The 21,533-nt window shown below is 34.9% G+C and overlaps 1 protein-coding gene across 2 annotated transcripts in view; it reads right to left on the bottom strand.

Annotated features, from left to right (window-relative positions):
- Nucleotides 1-260: 260 nt before the first annotated feature.
- LOC138703602 (tetratricopeptide repeat protein 7B-like) overlaps nucleotides 261-21,533 on the bottom strand; it is a 68,890-nt gene continuing 47,617 nt past the window's right edge. The window contains exons 11-17 of one of the 2 annotated variants that reach the window (XM_069831630.1): nucleotides 19,093-19,375; nucleotides 14,483-14,636; nucleotides 12,000-12,074; nucleotides 6,363-6,601; nucleotides 6,135-6,239; nucleotides 3,172-3,263; nucleotides 261-727 (exon numbers count right to left, since the gene is read on the bottom strand). In XM_069831630.1, the coding sequence (XP_069687731.1) occupies nucleotides 595-727; nucleotides 3,172-3,263; nucleotides 6,135-6,239; nucleotides 6,363-6,601; nucleotides 12,000-12,074; nucleotides 14,483-14,636; nucleotides 19,093-19,375 (1,081 nt within the window). In that variant the 3' untranslated portion in view covers nucleotides 261-594. The remainder of the gene's footprint in view (nucleotides 728-3,171; nucleotides 3,264-6,134; nucleotides 6,240-6,362; nucleotides 6,602-11,999; nucleotides 12,075-14,482; nucleotides 14,637-19,092; nucleotides 19,376-21,533) is intronic. The other variant, XM_069831631.1, reaches the window with a different exon arrangement.

Below are 21,533 nucleotides of genomic sequence, written 5' to 3'. Positions count from 1 at the left end.
ATGAAAATAGATGCTAAAAATTGAGGTCCCTATGTATTAAAATATGACATGTTTGCTAGAAATCAATGTCAGTTTCTTCTCACTCGAAGGGAAGTTTACATTGTACAATGCAGCAATTTGTGTTGTTTGTAAAAATTTAAACAGAACCAATGACACAGTTAAATTCATAGTAATAAACTAAACTACCATGTGGGCAAAAATGTTATCAATTTAAAGATTGTGAACAATGCAATGTATTATAATCAATAAAAAAACATAAGAACAGACTCCAAAATTTAATGTTCATTCATAATTACTTTTCAGTAGAATTACATATGTGCTTTAATCAAAATATGTAGTTTTGTCTTCTTTCTCTGGTTGTGTAAATAAGTTTCCAAGTGTTTCACAAATATCAATTCTCATAGACTTCGTTTCACTAATTATATTCTGGAGATACGAATTTTAGATCTATTGAAATTCAACATATCCGAGATACATTGACTTACATTCCAATAATGCAGATTGTGTACAAGATTGCAACCCCAGCTACGTATGTTACAACTATTTGCAAAATATAAAATATGTAATAAACCTAAACAAAATGTAACATTCTACTCAGTCGAAGGTCAAGGGAATAGAAGAAAATGGGAGTATAGGATTTGATATTTCCACTTCCAGTGCTGTTGCCATACAGTCACTTGCAGTGTCAAATTCACCTAAAGACTCCAATACCTTTCCTAAATTGTACCTGAAAAGAAAAAAAAAAATTAGTTCAATTACAGACGCAATATTATCAAAAGAAGTATTTTTTCAAGGGGTGTCAGGGGTAGTGATGCGCCTCCTATAGCCTCTCCTACCCAATTCCCAACCTCAACCTGCCCGTGGTACACCCTGCTTTTAACAGATGAGGATCTGGGGACCAAGTCACAGCAGTATAACTGTTTCATCTAAGATGGAGGAAATGCCATTTACATAGTATGTGCTGGCCTATCACAGCACAACAGCGTCCCTCAGCGGCACATGAGGGAAAGGTCGGTGGATCTAAATAACATCTATTTAGTCCTCCCGGCTAGGTCTGAAGGACCCGTTGACCAACGACAGGTGCGGTCCCCCTTGCATAATGGGGGTTTAAGTAGGGTGATGTAACTGCCACATTGTAAAAACTGGTGCCCGCTAAGAAAACAGTTACATGAAAGCCACTTGAAGACCTGTGAAGCATTAAGATCAGAAGAAACTACAGTTCAAAAGTATTGGAAAGCACGACTGCTAATGGCTTCATTGCCAGATGCAAGGCACTAGACAACAACAACAACAACAACAACAACAGTATTTTTTCAATATGATTAAAGTAGTAAAATCATCAATATGGAACTTCACATCTTGTCTGAATACCAAAATTTGTTCCTGCAAGTATACAAGTTTGCATAGTATTTTGTGTTACAAGTGTTATTTTAAATCTAAAGTTCACAATTTCTCTACATACTATTGCTAATCCCACCATCAGCAATGCCTTGTTAGTCTCCATCTTATGATTCCATCACTGAAGACATTAAAGCTAAACATGTACAAGAATCTTAACCGAGAATTAAGATAAAACTCGTAACATAATTACAGTACTGGTCCTGTATTCTAATGATCAGATTTTAATACAAGATAACAACTGAATTAAAGTTTATTTTGTATAAGACAGTTTGATATGTTTTTTAGATAATATTGTTCTAAATTAAAACATTAAGTGAAATTGTTAAGTAGGATAAAATCACTTTGTGAATTATTATTGTTACAATATTTTGTTAGTGGTATTTACATTAACTCTAATTTGTCATGAAAATATCCATTTGATCATAATAGTCTTAGCTATAGTATAATTATGTTCGTGTATCTATGTTCTCTTATTGTTATATATATAAAGTTTTGTTTTTTTTTTTAAACAACATAATGAAGCGTTTTACAATTCAGAATATAGAATCAATTATTGCACGGAAAAAAAAAAGATAACACAAATCAATTAATAAGACATTCAAGTCAAGTTAAAAAATAATTTCAATCAATATATCACATTAGAACAAGATCTCATGTAGAATATTATTATTTTAGGCAACGAAATAACATACCTGCAAGAGAAGACTATGAATATAAACTCAAAAACTGTAATAAAATCTGGTGTACATTGAGAAACACAAACAGTGTTTCACAAAACTTCACATTAGAAGCCAAAAGACTGCTAAAATTCTCAGCAACAAATATAAGATCGTCGTATTCCAAAGAATTTCCTCATATCTAGTACAAATGGAACCAGCTAGTTGAAAGTAATAGAACTTTTTCAGCCAACCAAAACATTAGACACAACACACAAACATGCTTTTTTACATTAAAACCAACCCAAACAAAATTTACAATACTACATTACAACAACAAATACAAGAGAAAACTGAGGAAAATATCCAATAGAGCTAGGAAAAATATTAAAACTAACCAAGAAATGAAGGCACAACATACTTCAGGTTATCTATATGGCACAATTGTCCTTCTGCCTACCTACTCAAAGCCTTTGTAAAGAACTTTGTAGTCTTATTAACAACCAACACAAAAATAAAGAAAAGCACACACATGCTTGCACACACTCTAGTGATTCTCAACAGGGAGCCGTGGCCCTGTAGGGATCCGAAAAGTAGTTAATTGGGGAGGGGGAGCACAAACAAATTAATAATAACAATAATCTCTCTATTATAGGACTTTCTACAGTGCTGTAGTTTTATCAAACAAACAAAAAAATTACCATATTGTTCATTTAATTTTTTTATTCTATTGTTCTCTATCTAATATATCTGGATCTCGCAGTACTTTCAGTTGCATATTTCTAATAATAACAGTAATTTTTAAATGTTGTTCTATGGAAATTTAAACATCACAGTTTGAGTTAAATAAAATCATAATAAAATAAATTGTCTTATTTTTAAATTGATACTAAAATCACATTACTGTGTTCTACATTCTACTCTACACCTTAGGCCAGGGGGATCGCACTAAGGTAATGTGACGAAAAGGGGGAGGGCCTAATCATCAAAGAGGTTGACAATTACTGCACTAATATATAAGTCTCATGTGTTTTTCCATGAAACAGAATAACATATACTTTGCTTCACACTGCTATGCAATGATGCTGACGTACAAAAGACAAGCAGTACTCACCAAGTTTGATGGGAAGCAGGATCTATTCTAGCAGCATCTCGTAATGTTTTCTCTGCTAGTCTCTGACTGCCCAAGTAGTGATAAATTAGTCCCTGTGGACACAAAATAAGATGTTGGTTGTTAGTTGGTAGTAATATCTGATTCACTCGCATTCTTATGTGTGCCCAGCAGTGAGAAGAATTCTATTTCTGAAATAAGAACAAGTGAAGAACAGATTTTATAGGTTAGAGTGACAGGATAACAAGAATAATGACCAACTAAGGTTAATTTTTATACGGAAACAGCAGATATCAATTTTCTGTACTCCTTTTGTTTAGATATATAATTATTTCAATCAATCTTCTTACCATATCCAGCAGGATGATGATAATGTTAAGTCCAATGTATTCCACTATTAGTTAGGGTTTCTTCTCACAAATGAAATGTACTTTGATCAGATACATTATAGATACCTGTTGCCACGAGGAACAAACTGTGTGTCGTATTCACACTCTTACTGCAGGACTAACTTTTTTATACACTAGTCATACATTTTCTTTTAATTTAATGCTTATATGTTTTCCGATTTTTTTTTATTGTGTACATTTTATTCAATTTCGGTTTCTGGTTCAATTATGTGAATCATATTTGCTTGTAACTTAATACCAATATATATTCCAATGTGTATACTTTTATTTTTATTGTGTACATTTTATTGAATTATCAGCTTCTGATTTTATTATGTGATTTTTATTTGATTCTAACAACATTAATATGTATTCCACTGTGTTTATTTTTATTTTATTAGGTAAATTTTTATGTAACTACTCTTTTGATTTCATTATGTAAATTGTATCTTTATGTAATTACCTAAATCCGATACAGTTGTATGTTCAACTTTGTAAGCAAGTAACTTATCAGATTACCAGGAAACAATTGGCATTCATACAGTCCTCTCTGTAGATTGAAAACTCAAAAAAGTTTCACATCCATTGTTCAAGAATTAAAACAGAAAATCAACATTCCGAATTTAAAAGAAAACTTACAAATTAAACCAAACCCTTTAACTCTATTAAATATAGAATATAATCTAAATTTAACAGAAAAAATATGAAATCAGAAGTAAACACTGAAATACTGAAGCAATTGTCTTTAGAGACAATTAATATTAGGTATCCTCCACAAAACTGGCTTCATTTATACACCGACGGATCCTTGATCTCCAGAGAACAAGGTGCCAGTGCAGGTGTTACGTGCTGTCTCTTCTCACTTTATAGAACTCTTGGATATGGAACAACAAGTTTTGATGGTGAAATCATTGCAATAAGTGAAAGTCTCAGGAATCTTCTATGTCACATCAATAAATTTAGGAATGCAGTTATATTGTCAGCCTCCAAAGCAGCTATTCTATCAATAGTCTTTAAACACACACCTTCATCTCAAACAGCAGAAATAACTAAAATGCTCTCTCAATTAATATCACTCAATAAAAGAATTGTATTCCAATGGATACCATCCCATTGTGGAATCCTGGGAAACGAGAATGCGGATGCTTTAGCAAAGGACAGCACTGCTACTTACATACCTGTTACTAAATCTACGTTTTACTCTGTGAAAAGATTTATTAAATCTACATACTTAGACTACAACAAACAAAATTTGATAACACAATCTCAAGGGAAAAAATGGAACTCTCTGCATCAAAATCCACAGTTAATTCCCGATTTACCACGAAAATCGTCTGTAGCTGCATTTAGATTGGCAACAGGCCATGATTGTTTGACCAAACACCTGCACAGAATTGGAATATATCAGTCCCCTAACTGCCCAATGTGTAACTCAAACCAAGAAATGGATTCGGAACACCTCAAAATCTGTGCTTCAGTGGCTGGTCATGATAATATCTTTGAAAAATATTGGAGTGCAAGAGGTCAAATGACTTTAATGTCAAACGCCTGGCATTAGAAAACAACAACAACAACAACTTTGTAAGCAAGTTTTAATCCTGGTTGAGTGTAAGAGAAGGCACTACAGCATAAACTCTGCCAGGTTAAATAAAGCCATTATTATTATTATTATTATTATTATTATTATTATTATTATTATTATTATTATTATTATCACAGTACCTTGTTTAAAATTTAATAGGCCTATGTGAAACATTTAACATATTCACTTTTAACAGTTTCGGAGTGTGTTAATAGTCTTCTAAATTATGTGGAAAAATAGCATTTTAGTTACATGACATTGTTGCGCTTCGTTTTGTACTTGTACTCATTGTACATACAACAGAGAGAGTGGTAAGTATAACACGGACTGATGTAATAGCTAAGATATTTTGAGAAGCATGCGCAAGAAATTACTACTGGAGTATCTCGTAAAAAATTCCCTGCAACATGTGCTTTTCAATCATAAATTCCATCACGACCACGATGGGAATCGAACCCAAGTCACCTGGATGAAAGATCAATGCACTAGGGCTAAGCCACAGATGTGGCATTGTTTGGCAAGAGCCTCGACTGATGTTGACAACATGTTACTTCCAGTTTAATTGGTTCAAAGTTTGAAAACAAGTACATGTGTTCACATGACATCAAGAACTCAAAGAAAGAAATTGCATCATCTCTTATGGTTCAAATAAATTCAGATAAAGTTCAAGTTTCAATTACACCAACGTAACATAATTATGTATATATAAACTCAGACTTCGTTCCTGATAGGCGGAAGTCTTGTTTATAAATACAACATATGGTTGGTTCCTCATGCTTGACGTAATTATTTTGTTCAGTGGTTTGTGGAGTGTCCTGAACAATAATACCAGTGAATAAAACAGACAAAAAATATATTGTGTAACCAATCAAAATTCCAAGAGTGACATCTTCAACAATAATTCATGTTCATTTCAGTCTGTAATTCTCACTAATTATGAATGGTGCAATACTATTTGGAAGAGGAGTGTACAAGGTGCAATATATATTACATACCAGATGTTGAAGGCTCTTTATATGTGTTGGATTAATAGCAACGGCATTCTGGAAACACAACTTTGCTTCTGTAAATTCCTGTTTGTATTCGTGGACTAACCCTCTCTATAAAAAAAAATAACAAAATGAGATTCATCAACTGTAAACAAATAACTTGCAAAACAGAAATTCGACAACTTCCAGCAGAATAATAATATTTTAAAAACTTAATTTCTGACTTGCACTCACCATGTACATTATATGATGTGAAAGTGGAAAAATAGATGTGGCTTCTTGAATACAAGCTGTAGCAGCAGAGACCTGCTCCAAGGACAGATAGATCTCCGCCAAGAGCAACCAGATTTGTAACTGAAGTAACCAGGCACGTTGTGGACCAGGACGAGGGGTGAAGGAACTGAGTGACGATGCTACTTCCGACAATGCTTGTTCTACACGTGATGCTGCCAAGGAATGCGCGTGTAAGGAACCTAGACAATCACAAGTAAAAGTAGAACTAAGAGGTAACATAATATGTTGTAATAAAATATATAACATAATGTAATGTGTGTGTGAGAGATAGACAGAATATGTGTGTGTGTGTGTGTGTGTGAGAGACAGGGGGAAGGAGAGGAGAGGGGGAGAGAGACAGAGAGAGAGAGAGAGAGAGAGAATGTGTGTATGTGTGTGTGTGCATATGTGTGCGTGCGTGTGTACACATATGTGTCTCATTGGCAGAAGTTCATGAGAACATCTCAAGGACAGATAATAACCTGCTGTAAATCCTGAAACAATGAAGTAGCAGACATCTCACTAATCTACACGAATTAATTTTGAACTGATGTAGCTGTAATAATAAAATAGAAATTGTCGTAAGATTTCTTTTATAAATGAAATTGAAGTTCTTTTATCATACAACAATCAGCAAGACAATAATGTTCCTTCACCAACTAGCATTTAGAGCAAATTTAACTAATATATTGGGTATTTCAGTCTAACAAAGACAGTGTGCGGGATTTCCCAGTACCAGTTGGTTCCTACCACTTCAAGGTCAAACTATAACACACACATGCAGCATGTTCTCAGTCGTCAGTTTGAGTCATTCAGCTGTTGTAATATGGGGTGTGTATTCAGAATACAGTATTCCTTTAAAAATGTTTAACATGGCTAAGTTTAGGTTTTCTTTAGAACATTGTTTGTTCATATGTGATTCTTACATATGTACAGAGTCTGTTCATCAAGTTCAAAGACTATCTGCAGAAATATTTCCTAATTGAAGGTACCAGTTCATGAAACAATCCATAAATTGGTACGTCAATTTTGGGAAACTAAGTAATACAGAAAGGAGAAAAAGGATTCTGATGGAAGAAACATTGGATGACGATTACTGCTTGGAAAATTCCACTAAAATATTCATTAGACGACTTGCTCAACAAGCAAGAACTTCTCGTTCTTCCATAGATGGAATTTCAAAGTTGTTGAAAATCAAACCATACAAAATTATCTGCGTCACGACCTACAACCAGGCAATCCTGTCAAATGGCGCACATTTTGTACATGGGTTGTGAATAATGCGCATGATGAAAAAATAAACATCTTATTTTTCTCTCCAAATGCTTGGTTTGATCTCTATGGCTACATAAATCCATAAAATTATTGTTACTGGTCCACTGGAAAACCAGACATCATTGACGATGTTTCTCTGTGTACGAGAAAGTTGGAGTATGAAGTGTGAAAAGAGGACAAATAATTATCAGACTAATTTTGTTTTTCAAGAAACAGTTAATGCTGATAGGTGAATCTGATTTTAACCTGTTTTCTCAAGAGTTAACGAAGACAGAATGAAATTAAGCATTCTTTCAATGATTCCACTGCTGCTCATAAAGTGTACATTTACCTACAATCTCAAAATCTGTGAGTCAGTGGCTAACCATGACAATATCTTTGAAAAATATTGGAGTGCAAGAAGTCAAATGACTTTATTGTCAAATGCCTGGCATTAGAAAACAACAACATTTACCTACAAGAAATTAATCAAATATTCCAGGACAGAATAATTTTTTAATTGTTTACTTTACAATGCTTCATCCACTGTGATGGTTATCTAGCATCCGAGTGAAATGAAGGTGATAATTTCAGCGAAATAAGTCCAGGGTCCAGCACTGAAAGTTACCCAGCATTTACTCTTCATGAGTTGAGGGAAAATCCCGAAAAAATCTCAACTAGGTAACTTGTCCCAACCAGGATTTGAATACGGTCCTGCTTGTTTCACGGTTAGACAAGCTAATCATTACTCTACAGCAGTGGTCTATCATTAATATTAAACTGTGACCCCCTCAATCCCCCGACCTGAGCTCCTGCGAATTTTATCTTTGGGGTTCAATGAAAGATATAGTGTACAGAACAAACCCACACACCTCAGAAGATCTCAAGCATAACATCCGTCAGAATATTGCCTCTTACTTCTCGATGGGAACTTGGGCAAATGATGAAGGATAAGGCAAGCAGGTGCCAAAAATGTATAGACAAGGTTGGCAAGCAGTTTCAGCATGTTCTTCGTTAAAATGGTTGAGTGCATAGCATATTACCAGCTTTAACTCAGCACTCTACGTGGCCAATAGGTGTACTATTGCTAAGCATATTAAAATGGGACACACTCAAGGACAGGAGAACGGGAATTCGATTATGCGCACTGTTCAAAACATACAGAGGTGAGCCTGCCTGGAGAGAAATAAAAAATAAGGTTGCAGCCGCCAAATTACTCTTCAAGGAACACCCACTCATATAAATTGAGGGAAAGAAGACAGAGGACAGACACTGGAAAGTTTTCTTTTCTCAATCGTACTATCAGGGACTGGAATGCTTTACCTGCAGACTTACTAAAGGATTTACCAACAACCAAAAATATATTTAAAAATAGGCTTAAGGATTTTACTAATAGACAGTAATTATACACAGTATTTAAAGGGTGTAAATGATATTTTGTTATTGAAGTGTTGTATCAGTGAAGAATTATGTTGTGTCAGTGAAGTGTGTTGTGTAAGTGAAACGTGTTTCCGTCAGTGAAGCTTTATAGTTTATAGTGGCAGTGCAAAGTATTTGAACAGTGAAATGTTTTTGAAGTGTTAGTGAAATCAGGATAGAATCAGTGAAATGTGTCGTAGTTCCAGTGCAGTGAGTGAGTTGACAGTGAAATGAGTGTAGTGTTGAGGTACTTGTGCAGATATGAACATATCATACTCGTGGGTTTTAGTTCGAACTTAGGTTTGAGATACAAATTAGATATACTTTAAATGTTATTTTAAGTGATCATGCTTCATTTAATTTGGGATGTTCCCTGTTATTATTAATAATAATAATATTATTATTATTATTATTATTATTATTATAAATTATTGTTAGTATTAATTATTAGTATTATTATTAATTGTATTTTTAATTAATAAGTTTATTATTGTCATTATTGAGTGTAATTAGTTACCACTGCCATTGGGTATATACCCATTGCAGTGTGAATAAATACATACATACATACAAACCTGATGCATGGGCAGACCACATTAGACTGAGACGCACTGTATTTCACAAGTGTTTAGAATTTACACATGCATGTGCAATGTTATGGTACAGAAAAGGATTACAACCTCTACAAAGTTGAAGTGTGTTCAATATCTCCCTATAAAAAGGTCTGGAATCATGCATAATGAATTACTGAGTTTACAACATATAAGCCATCCTTGCTTACATACATTTTCCCCCAGAAATACCTAATACATTTGATTTCCTTATTCAGTCGGAACAATAAAACATACCAATACAAACTCTAAACAAATGTAAGCAAAATAAGTGTTATATACTCAAAGGATAAGGTACGTGATTTTGTCAGTGGTTGGGTGCCATAGTCATGGGTCTCAATCCCCATATACTTCTAGATAATGGTATGATATCTTGTATTAATAATCAATGATGCCATATTACGAGGACTATCAGTATGTGGCCACTTAAAAGTGTTCCAAGTTTCGAATGTCAACATTGCCTTGGTACTGGAAGGACCAGAGAAATAAGAAATAGATGGCTTATATACAAGTAAATTTGGTAATCACTTCAGTGGTTTTCAAACTATTTTAGTTAACCCTCACAATAATAAACAAATCCTGTATATTTTATGGTTGTTATATGTCAAACAAGAATATTATGAGTCACTAAAAGGTATTAACATAATGTGTCAAAACAGATTTGTAGCAAAAGTAATGGTACAAAAATTTTAATTTTTTTAATGAATGAAGCCCAAATGTTACCTTATACAGCATGAATGATTAAATGCACTCAATGATTTATATTATTTAACCCTTAAATACATTTTTTATTTCGTTTCAAATCTATCTTCAGCTCAAGTCAATGATCAAATGTGGGGATCGGTGGGATGGTGATGGAAACGCAAATATTCCTAGACAACCTTCCCAACACTTTCTTTGTCCACTAAAAACATCCCTGGAACTTGCTGGGATTTGAATCTGGAGCTCTAGTAGACAATGTTGACACTACCCATCTGTTAATAGTCTGCCTGTTTTACAGCATAAACAAAGTAAATTTTATACTGGGCTAAAATATGTACCGGTACGTAAAGATTTATAAATGGAAAACAGAAGACATGTAGAATACAACCAGGGGTATATTCAGGCCTGAGGACAACAGAGTACTATTTTTCGAGGTTGAGTGGTGCCAGGGCACTTTTATGATTTTCATGTTATCGTAAAATTTTACATTTATAAAAATTCGTATTTTATTTACATTTAAACAATTTTATAATGAGGTCTACTCCACAGACCCAACAACCTCTACATCTAGATTCGAACTCATGTATTTTTATCTGACATTCCATAAATATTCTTACGGAAATGATGATGATGATGATGATGATGATGATGATGATGATGATGATGATGATGAAAACGACAGCAAAGATAACTACTACCGGTATTACTGAAATCCAGAGCCAGGGCACTTTTTTGTTTAGAAATATATCACTGAATACAGCCATTGTAAAGTGACTAGAGATATAATCATTCTGTTGTACTTAAACAAGAGACATACTGTAAATGGCATACAATATTTCATATTCGCTATAAACCAACTTAGGTAATTTGGACATTTTTACCATACCTATTCTAATCTAAAAAGTTATAAAAATATAACTAATTAAACTATCCACTTCTACATACAATACACCGTTTTTTTAAACCATTATTAAAGACAAGATTTAGTGTCATTTGTGATAGCCAGAGCTTTGAAGTTTCGCAATTTTATTTTTGCTTAACAGACAATTTGATTGTCGTTTGTGTTGTTGGTAACTGCTGACAACATGTTTCATTTTGCTTATTTTTGCTCCTAGTTTTTTTCTTAAATTTTTATGTCTTAATTTGCCAATTTAAATTAAGTTTCTAAAAATGTATAAATAAATAAGTAGATAATATGACAAAAAAATTAAATGTTAAATTACGAGAAATATTAGACAAATGAAACAATTATTAGGTCATTTGATAACATCTACAAATGACCAAGGAAAACAATTCTCCGTCCTTACAGAAGCCCAAGCTGCTAAATCCTTTAGGGCTGAAATGCTCAGAGCTGAACTAACCCACATTACTTATATGCTATTCTCTTTTCTTAACTTTATTCCAAGAATTTCATAAAAACCATTTGTTATCGAACATAAGTACAGTATGTACCTTTCGACATCCTGCATTGCTTCAAAGTTTGAAAACCACTGACTAAGGAATATGAGGGAAATATTGTAAGTACAAAACTGTTGGATTTAATTAAGCCAAGGGTAAATTCCCAAGCAAACAAGGTCACTCTTTGTTGCACCATCACTGAAGCCACTAGTACCTGTTATTGCGTAGTTTTGTGCTTGATGGACACTCAAGGTTGATGAACACTTTCTAAGGTTACTGATGCTAGTACCTATTAATAAAAATGCGTAATAAAATACGTGACTACCACATTGTACATGTCAATTCTATGCCTTCACCTAATACTCTTTACTAAGAATAGTTTGAATGAACTGTTTTGTTGCTTGCTACATTGTTATTTTAAATGCAGTCTCTGCAGTCAAATTGGCTCTATAGGTTGTTAAACTAGATTGGAAAAGCTCTGCTAGGTTAAACTACAGCTGATGGCAGGATTTTTTCATCTCACTGTAACAGAGTGGCTAGCCCCTTATAAAACAGAAATACTGTCTTTCATAAGGGTAAATGGTAGTCACAGTTGGGCATATACTGTAATTTCCCAGGTACAGAAAGCAGGCAATTTTATCTCTCTATCTTCTGTGTCAACCTTTACCCTCCGAAAAACTTTTCTTAAGTAGGGACTTATTTAAATTGCGGTATACTGAAATTCCAGCTTTACATGCCTTGATTTAAGCATCAAGCATTCAGAATTTTGGTCGGTTTCATAAAGATGTGATAAATTTTATTTTAACATTAATTTCAGTAGCATCTTTATTGTGCTGAATTATGAAACAAACACATTTAATGCACGACAATTTTGTTATAATACTGGAATAGTATTGTACAGGAACCTAGTTTTATTTATATTAGTACTGAAAGATTTATAAGTTCAATCATCATTTATAAATTTAATAAAATGCACAAATTCGACATTCCATTATAAATAAACTCATGTAATATAAATTTGTAAAAAAAAAAAAGTTTATTGCCAATACTTATTTATGTTCCTATACAATTCCAACTAGCAAAAAACAGAACAGAGTGGAAGCATTTTGTGAAATCGACATGCTCTATAATGTCCTTTGATTGATTGACTGATTGACATAATTCCATGTTACAAATTAAGGTAAACATACAACTAAGTAATAAAATGAAAGACGCTGTAAGTATAGTTTACAGCAGCAATCAAAGAAAGAGTTTTTCTAATAAGAGTTTAAAAACAATTTTATATGTATGTCGAGGAGTGACTGTATATCTTACCGGAAATGAATTAATCTTCATAATAAACCCCATATGGAAGTGTTTAAATATTCCTCTTTAACATGAAGTTAATTTCACAAACCAGAATAAACAATTTACCAAATATATGCAAATCAAAATAATTAGCTATTTTGTCAAAACATAAATAAATTGTTTTAGTCTTTTATTTCAATCAAAATTTAATTTTTTAAGAAAACATAGTCATTACTACATTTAGGTTATGTTCTGGTTAAGTTTTACTATAAATAATGTTTTGTGTGAACAACATAACAGTTAACCTCAAACATAATACAGATAAACTGTCGGAAAAAGGGATAAATTAATAGCTAAAGGTATACAAAAATAACAGTGTATAATGCAAGAATTAAATTTTGTAAAGTAAAGCACAGAGATTTGTCAATCACATTTGCAAGATCATTGTTGCATCACCTGCCGTGCAAGTGCAGAAACAGAATGAGGACAAGTTATGAATCAGTCATTACCTTGTCAGTGAAGATGTGGATGCCACAGCATAAAGTGCAGTGCCTGCTGATTTTCATCAATATGGTTAATCATCTAAGAACCGAAATCAGCTCTTTTGTGGCAATCGTCTGGTTTAACATGATGCAGAAATTAGAGTTTGTAAGCACTCAAACGAAAATGTTTGTGAAGAATGTCATGAACTTCTTGAAAGAGACACTTGCAATTCCCTACTACTGTCTATGGATTCTACTGAATGACTAACACACCTATCCACAGTCTCTTTGGTCTCATGCTTTGTAGGGTATTTGCTCGTTTTTAAAATTAAGCTTCCAGTCTCTTGTAGAGTTCTAACTCACTCATACATAGATTTGCGTGCATGCCACATGTAACTGATTAAATTTTGCAAACAAGAGTAGACACTGCACTGTGCACTGTGGCATCCACATCTCAACTGACAAGGAAACAACTGATGCATAATTTGTTCTCATTCTGTTTCTATGCTTGCGCAGCAAGTGATGTAACACGACCTTACAAATGTGACAGAACAAAACTCGGAGAAATTTTTTATTGACTGCGCTTTAGGTTACAAAATTATAATGTATAATTCTCGCATTATACACTATTATTTTTGCATACCTTTAGCCTGGACAGTATGTACAATAACCTGGAACATAATGTAACGAACATACACACATGCAAAGCAAAAAAATCCCATTATATTATGTCCTGAGCTTGCAATGAAAACAAACTGAGTTACTTGAATAAGAAACATACATTAAAAAAGCTAATAATAATAATAATAATAATAATAATAATAATAATAATAATAATAATAATAATAATAATAATAATAATAATAATAATAATAATAACACCACACTTGTTTAATCTTATTCATATAACATATCAAATAATACGTACTGGAATCTTTGTCAGACATTTCGGAAGTGTATAGCTGAAATACACTTCTAGTGTCACTTCTTTTTTCAGACTGGTCTGGAAGCTCGATGTTTGTCTGATCCTCATACAAAGTCTTCCATAGAGCCAACATATGCTTTGCGGTAAATAGTGCTGACTGCAAAGAAAATTAAAACACAACATTACAGTAATATTCTCAGCTAATTACGAGGCGCATCCAGAAAGTAAGTTTCCCTATTAAAAAAAAAAAAAAAGAACACACACTTTCAGGAAAACATTTATTGGCAACAGGTACAGCAATGTTTCAGCTATTTTTCAACATAGCCACCATCAGAACTGGGACACTTGTCGTATCATGAGATCAACTTTTGTATCCCTCTGTCGTAGAACTCTGCCGCCTGTGAATGGAACCAGCGTGTGACAGACGTCATCAGCTCTTCGTCGTTGCCAAAACGCTCACCGGAGGACAGGAATTTCTTGAGGTGCAAGAAAACGTGAAAATCGCTGGGAGCAAGATCAGGACTGTAGGGTGGATGATCAAACAACTCCCAGCCAAATTCCGTCAAAACAGCTGCTGTGCGCCAAGCCGTATGTGGACGACCATTGTCATGGAGGAGCACAACACCTGCAGTAAGCATTCCACGCCTCTTGTTTTGAATGGCACATCGCAATTTTCGCAGTGTTTCACAGTAATGGTCAGCATTCACTGTTTCACCTCTTGGAAGGAAGTCAATGAGCAGAATGCCCTTCCTGTCCCAGAACACTGTGCACATCACTTTCCGTACCGACAGCATCTGTTTGAATTTCGTCCTGACCGGAGATCTACTATGCCGCCAATGCCTTGACTGCTGCTTGGTTTCCGGGGTGAAGTGCGAAATCCAAGTCTCAACGCCCGTGACGATCCTGTTGAGGAACTTGTCGCCGTCATCGTGATACCGTTGCAGAAATGTCAGTGCTGCTCCTAAATGTTGCATTTTGTGTTTGGGTGTCAGGTTTTTCGGCATCCACCTGGCACACACTTTTTTGAACAGCAGGTGCTTAGTGACAATCTCATGCAACAAGTATCGCGATATCTGCGGAAAATGGCTGCTCAGCTCCGTAATCGTGAAGCAACGGTTATCCATGATGCACTGCCGCACCAGCTCAACATGATGAGGGACGGTCGCCCACTGCGCTCTTCATCATGGATACTTTGACGACCTTCGGAAAACTGCCTACACCAGCAACGCACCATCTACTTACTCATGATGATTGGCCCATAGACCTGACAGAGCTGCCGATGAATTTCAATTGGCGCAATGCTTTGTGCATTAAAGAACTTTATCACCGACCAAACCTCGCAGGCGGTGGGAGAAGGAATAAGAGCTTCCATTTCGAATCACTGCTGCCACGCTACTGGCACCGGGCGGGACCTGTCCGGCTGGCATATGATTGATACGTCATAGATCTGTTACGCATGCACAATTGACACAACTAATTACGTTTACTTTCAAGGGGAAAAAAATCGGGAAACTTACTTTCTGGCTGCGCCTCGTATATGAATGCAATATCGTCCTAAGGATTAAAAATCAACGAATATCACACTGTTTATTTTTTAAGAAGTCACAATTTAAAAAGGCATCTGAACTCCACAAATACTTTTTTTCTGGAGGTTTGCTGTTTTAATTTTAGTTACTGAAATTCTGTGACATCATATTTGTTCTCCACATACTTTTCAATTAAAATGGACCATTTAAAATGTTTATAGTGTCGAAAAATTTTCTTTGTGCAAGTGGAAATGAAAAAAAAAAAAAAAAGTATTATAAAAAAAATCTAATTTTCCCAGTAGATGGTAAGTAATGGAGTACTCTGGATTTAAAATTTGGATACAGGACAAACGAATTAGTAAGAATCACCTACTCTCATATTGGGGCAAGACAAAAACAAAAAAAACAAACAAACAAATTTGTTGTTCAATAATTATCTAAAGAAAGTAATTTTCATAACTGTACTATCAATGCAGTTAACACTTTAACGAAGTGTCAGCTGTTCACAACTGTCATTGTCACCATCACCGTCATGCCACACCACGTCACCACCACTGTCCCCATTGTTATCATTAACCATCACAAACACTATTATTATCTTCATCTCAGAGGGCGCGCCATTAGCTGAATAGCTAGAGCATTGGCTTTCCATGCTGGTAACCTGCATTCAAATCCTGGTGGGTCCAACTCGAATTTGTGGTGAACAAAGACAGTGTGTGGTGGTAGGTTTTCGCAGGGTACACCTTACCCCTACCAGCATTCCACCATTGCTCTATTAATCATCGTAATCATCATACCAAGGGCAACATCTTTGTGGCAACTGAAAGAACTATAAGCTTCGGTGCATCGCCCAGTAGATGGGGATGCTTCGGTGAATGACGGAAGTCAAGTGACCGCTGTTAAAAAAAAATTTTCATATCAGAGTCACTGCCTTGCAGCTTAATAAATGATCCTTTTAATAACTTCATCGCAACCTACATCACTGGTAACACCTTTAAGGACACTTGGTAGAGTTTGCCAGCTGTTCTGTATGCCTTGCCTTACCTCAAAAGAAATGGAATTTTTTTCCAGAACTATAAGGGACTTCTACTGTTTAGTCAACTGTTCGAAGACAAGTTGGAACCTCATAAGTGACAACAATAAGGCATCACTCATGAGGCAACTAAACCTAAAGATAGAGAACAAAATTCTCACCAATCATAAAGAGAACTTGCTGACTTGATTGATATTCACAATAAGTAACTAGAGTTATTTTATTTCAGTTACAATAATTAAACACTGGAGTGAAAATTTGTTTTTTTTTTCTGATATCATTTTCTGGAACTATTTGTCAAAACTTAATGAAAATATTTATTAACATTGCTTGTTTGTAGTTTAGCAATGGAGGTGAAAGCCTTTTGATATAAAGTCTTAACTATCTGTTATAATTTATTAACTAAAATCATGAATTTGATTATGTTAGTTTAATAAATTAAAAAAACAATAATTAAGGCTTTATGTCAAAAAAGTTTGCACCTCCAATGTCAAATTATTAGTAAACAATGTGTGTAGAATTTTCATTAAGTTCTGGCAAATACTTTCTGAGAAAATAGTACCAGATGAAAAAAAAAAAGTTTTCACTCATTCCAGTGTTTAATTATTATAATAATTACTTAGTTACTTATTGTGGGTAACAATCAATTCAGAAGGGACTCTTTTCTGATTGGTCAAAATGCTGTTGATTAATATTTGAGGAGAAAAATTCGCTCCAGCGCCAGGGATCGAACCCAGGTCCTTGGTTCTACGTACCAAGCGCTCTGACCACTGAGCTATGCCGAATTCAATCTACAGCACCGGATCGAACCTTCCTCCTACAGTGTTGTTTCCTCTTTTGTGGCCTGACTCCAAGTTGGGCATATACGTTGACGTTTATATTTCAAGTCAACTGCCATTATACAAGGAGTGCACTCAGCTGAGTGACTAATGACCGGGATTCCGCAGTAAAGTGCACAGCAATCTGTACAGAATAATCCACTGCTAGCTAGGCGAATTTACTAAAGATGTTATTAATTGGTCCAACAGAATAATATCTGTTATTGTGACAATTAATAGTACAGTGCATTATTCTGTAAGATTGCTGTGCACTTTACTGTGGAATCCCAGCCATTAGTCACTCAGCTGAGTGCGCTCCTTGTATAATGGCAGTTGACTTGAAATATAAACGTCAACGTATATGCCCAACTTGGAGTCAGGTCACAAAAGGGGAAACAACACTGTAGGAGGAAGGTTCGATCCCGTGCTGTGGATTGGATTCAGTGTAGCTCAGTGGTCAGAGCACTTGGTACATAGAACCAAGGACCCGGGTTCGGTCCCCGGTGCCGGAGCGAATTTTTCTCCTCAAATATTAATTGTCACAGTAAAAGATATTATTCTGATGGACCAATTAATAACATCTTTAGTAAAAATTTTGTTGGTCATCTGTTACAGTTCTAGAGAAAATTCGATTTTTTTTTGTAGTAAGGTAAAGTATACTGAATGATGGCAATCTCTACCAAGTGTCCTTAAGTTACTGAATTTACGAAAAAATTATGATAGTTCACACTTATCACAAACATACCAAATGTTGTAAATTACCTCAGAAATATATACAGAGGAAATATCAACGGTAAAACACTCGGAACCAAACAAACGAATTATGGGATGAATGGCTATATTGAACTACATACTCTAATACTCTTCAGCTCGTCACAAGAGAGTGGAAAATGACAGTAACCCCTCTGTTACTCATTGTGAACTGATTGTTTTTCCTACATCATGATTAAACCCAAACCCTTGTTTATATGAATTTGTGCAGTCACCTTCAGAATTCAATAAAATTATTTAAAATGATGCATAGTGAGTACGGTATATTTTTTTCATAAGCCCACTTATGTAAAAGACATAATCAGCATATATAGGCACATGGACATATTTTCTTAATACAGTGTTGTTACCATCAGTTACAGGCCTCCGGGAGAGATATGTCTAAGGTAGCTAATTCGATGCTTCCTTATTTTATGTTTACAGAAATCTCATCGGAGCAAGTAAGAGATTTTTAACTACACTAACCTCTCCACCTATGCTGTGCAACTCAAGATGAGCCTTTACATACAGCAAATTAAGATTGTCTGGGTATTCTTCTAGTGCAGCTTCCACCAACTGTAGAGCTTCAGCATGTTGTTTCTGAGCAGAAAGGAGAAGAATCAAGAGGTGTAAAGATGGCACGTGTTCTGCTCGCAGATTGAGCGCCATTTTGACGTGACTCATAGCCTCTCCTACTTGACATCCATATGCAAACTGCAGAGCTAGATAATATTCTGCCAGGTGATCATTGGGATCGGTCTGTTGAGCCCTATGAACAACAAGCTACTATAAATCCAAAGCTTTACTCATCAAGAAAAGTACAAATTACTAGAAATGGGATATCAGAATTTTTCAATACTTATAAAACAAACAGGGAAACAAAATGGAACTGATGGTGTGTTTAGCCTTTAGAGCAAACGTCTCCAAAAGCATACTCGCGAGTAAGCCCCTGAACGGAACTGAAGCCAGTACGTAATGACTGCGCTCCGCCTTACCCATCCCAACTTGTACTGTACTCACAAACGAAAACCAGTGGCGGACTGCCAATATGATTGTGTTGATCGGCGTGGTCCACCTTTTCACAATGTCTTCTAATCATGGATGTAGTACATTCAAGGGTGAATAGGAAGAGAAATTTTTATGTGTTAGTGGGGAGAATGTGAAATGCTTATTTTGTTCGAAAATTCTTAAGGGTGTGTTGAAAATCAACATGCGACGACAATATTGGACTCTTCACAAAGAATATCATACAATTACAGTTATGTTGGACATGTGAAAATAATTTATTTTGTGGCTATCTGTATAACTGTTGGTTATACATAATAATCAGTATATTACAATACGTTTACAAAAGAATAAGTTACAGCGAACAGGCAAAACATCAAAATTCAAAATGGAAAGAATCATTCAAAGATCCAAAACTAATTCCTGATCTACCTCGAAAATCTGCCGTGGCCATGTTTAGATTGATTACTGGCCATGATTGCCTCAGTAAACACCTCCATCGTATTGGAGTACTGAATTCACCTAAATGCTTACTGTGCACCAGAGAAGAGGACATGGAGATGGAGCACCTGGCTAATTGTGAAACTCTTAGGACATTTGTGGACCTTCCATCAAAATATTGGGAAGCAAGAAGGATGATGACTTCATTGTTAAATCCAGAGCATTAGATACACACACATACACACACACACACACACACACACACACACACACACACACACATACACACACATACACAATACGTTTACACTCAGTTCCGCATGATAAACATATAGTTTTTCGTTTAATTTTAGGTGAAATGCGTTGGCCTACAAATATTTTGATAAATATAAAACAAGAAAATACAAACACAAATCACACGTGTCCTCAGTCTTAAACAAAAAAAGCTTCTTGCTAGCTATGTTCTAGCTTGGAATATTGGAAAATCAATGAAGCCCTTTACAGAACCATCATTTATAAAATCGTGCATACAGAACGTTACTAAAATACTGTGTCCAGAACAAAGTCAAAGTTTAAGAAAATTAAATTGTTTCCAATTACAGTTCAGAGAAGGAATTTCAAGATTGTAAATGCAATTGAATCTAAAGTTGAAACAACAATTAACCAGTTTGTGGCTTACTCACTTGCATTGGACGAAAGCACAGATAGAAATGACAAAGCTCACCTAGCCATTTTCATCTGAGGAGTTAATGAACATTTTACTGTGTCTGAATGTCTTCTAGATGTAATTACAAAATACAAATGGAGAAGATCTTTTCCAGGCACTGAAAGGCACCATAGAACAGAAGAGGTTGAATTTGCAGTGGCTTGTGTCAATAGCAACAGACGGGGCTCCAGTTTCATAGTATGTCAAAATAACATACAAACGTATGATATTTCTTATTCTTTTGATGTTATTATTTGTAAACATAAGCAGACTGTTGCCGCGATCCCCCACTGCTCGCTTCCATCTGTTGAGGTACAAGTCTCTCCCTCTTCTCTAGTCTTACAGGACCCTGTGTTCGGCAGGCAGTATCGAGAGCACGAATGACGATACGCTTTTTGGAGACTTCTGCTTTAGAGCATGTTAGTTCCCAAGAGCCCATTGTCATCTATAGTATCAAAAACTTGCAAACTTGTAGAAAAAAATATTAGTAAACACTAATAACTAATAATATTAGTTTCAATTATGTAATAAGAGCTTGTAAAATTCACTAATAATATTAGTACCTTTACTAATAATTTGTAAGTTTTCTTCTTAGTATTTTTTAACTTGGTTATTTAACAACACTGTATCAACTACTAGGTTATTTAGCATAAGATGGGACTAGTGACAGCGAGAAGGTATTTGGCAAGATGATGCTGAGGATTTGCCATAGATTACCATAGATTACCTGACATTCACCTTACGGTTGGGGGGGGAACCTCGGAAAACACAAAAC

Source organism: Periplaneta americana, chromosome 7 (genome assembly GCF_040183065.1).
Source record: "Periplaneta americana isolate PAMFEO1 chromosome 7, P.americana_PAMFEO1_priV1, whole genome shotgun sequence".
NCBI classification, from domain to species: Eukaryota; Metazoa; Arthropoda; class Insecta; order Blattodea; family Blattidae; genus Periplaneta; species Periplaneta americana.
The sequence above is the reverse complement of the archived record's forward strand: the minus strand, read 5'-3'. Positions and strand labels throughout refer to the sequence as shown.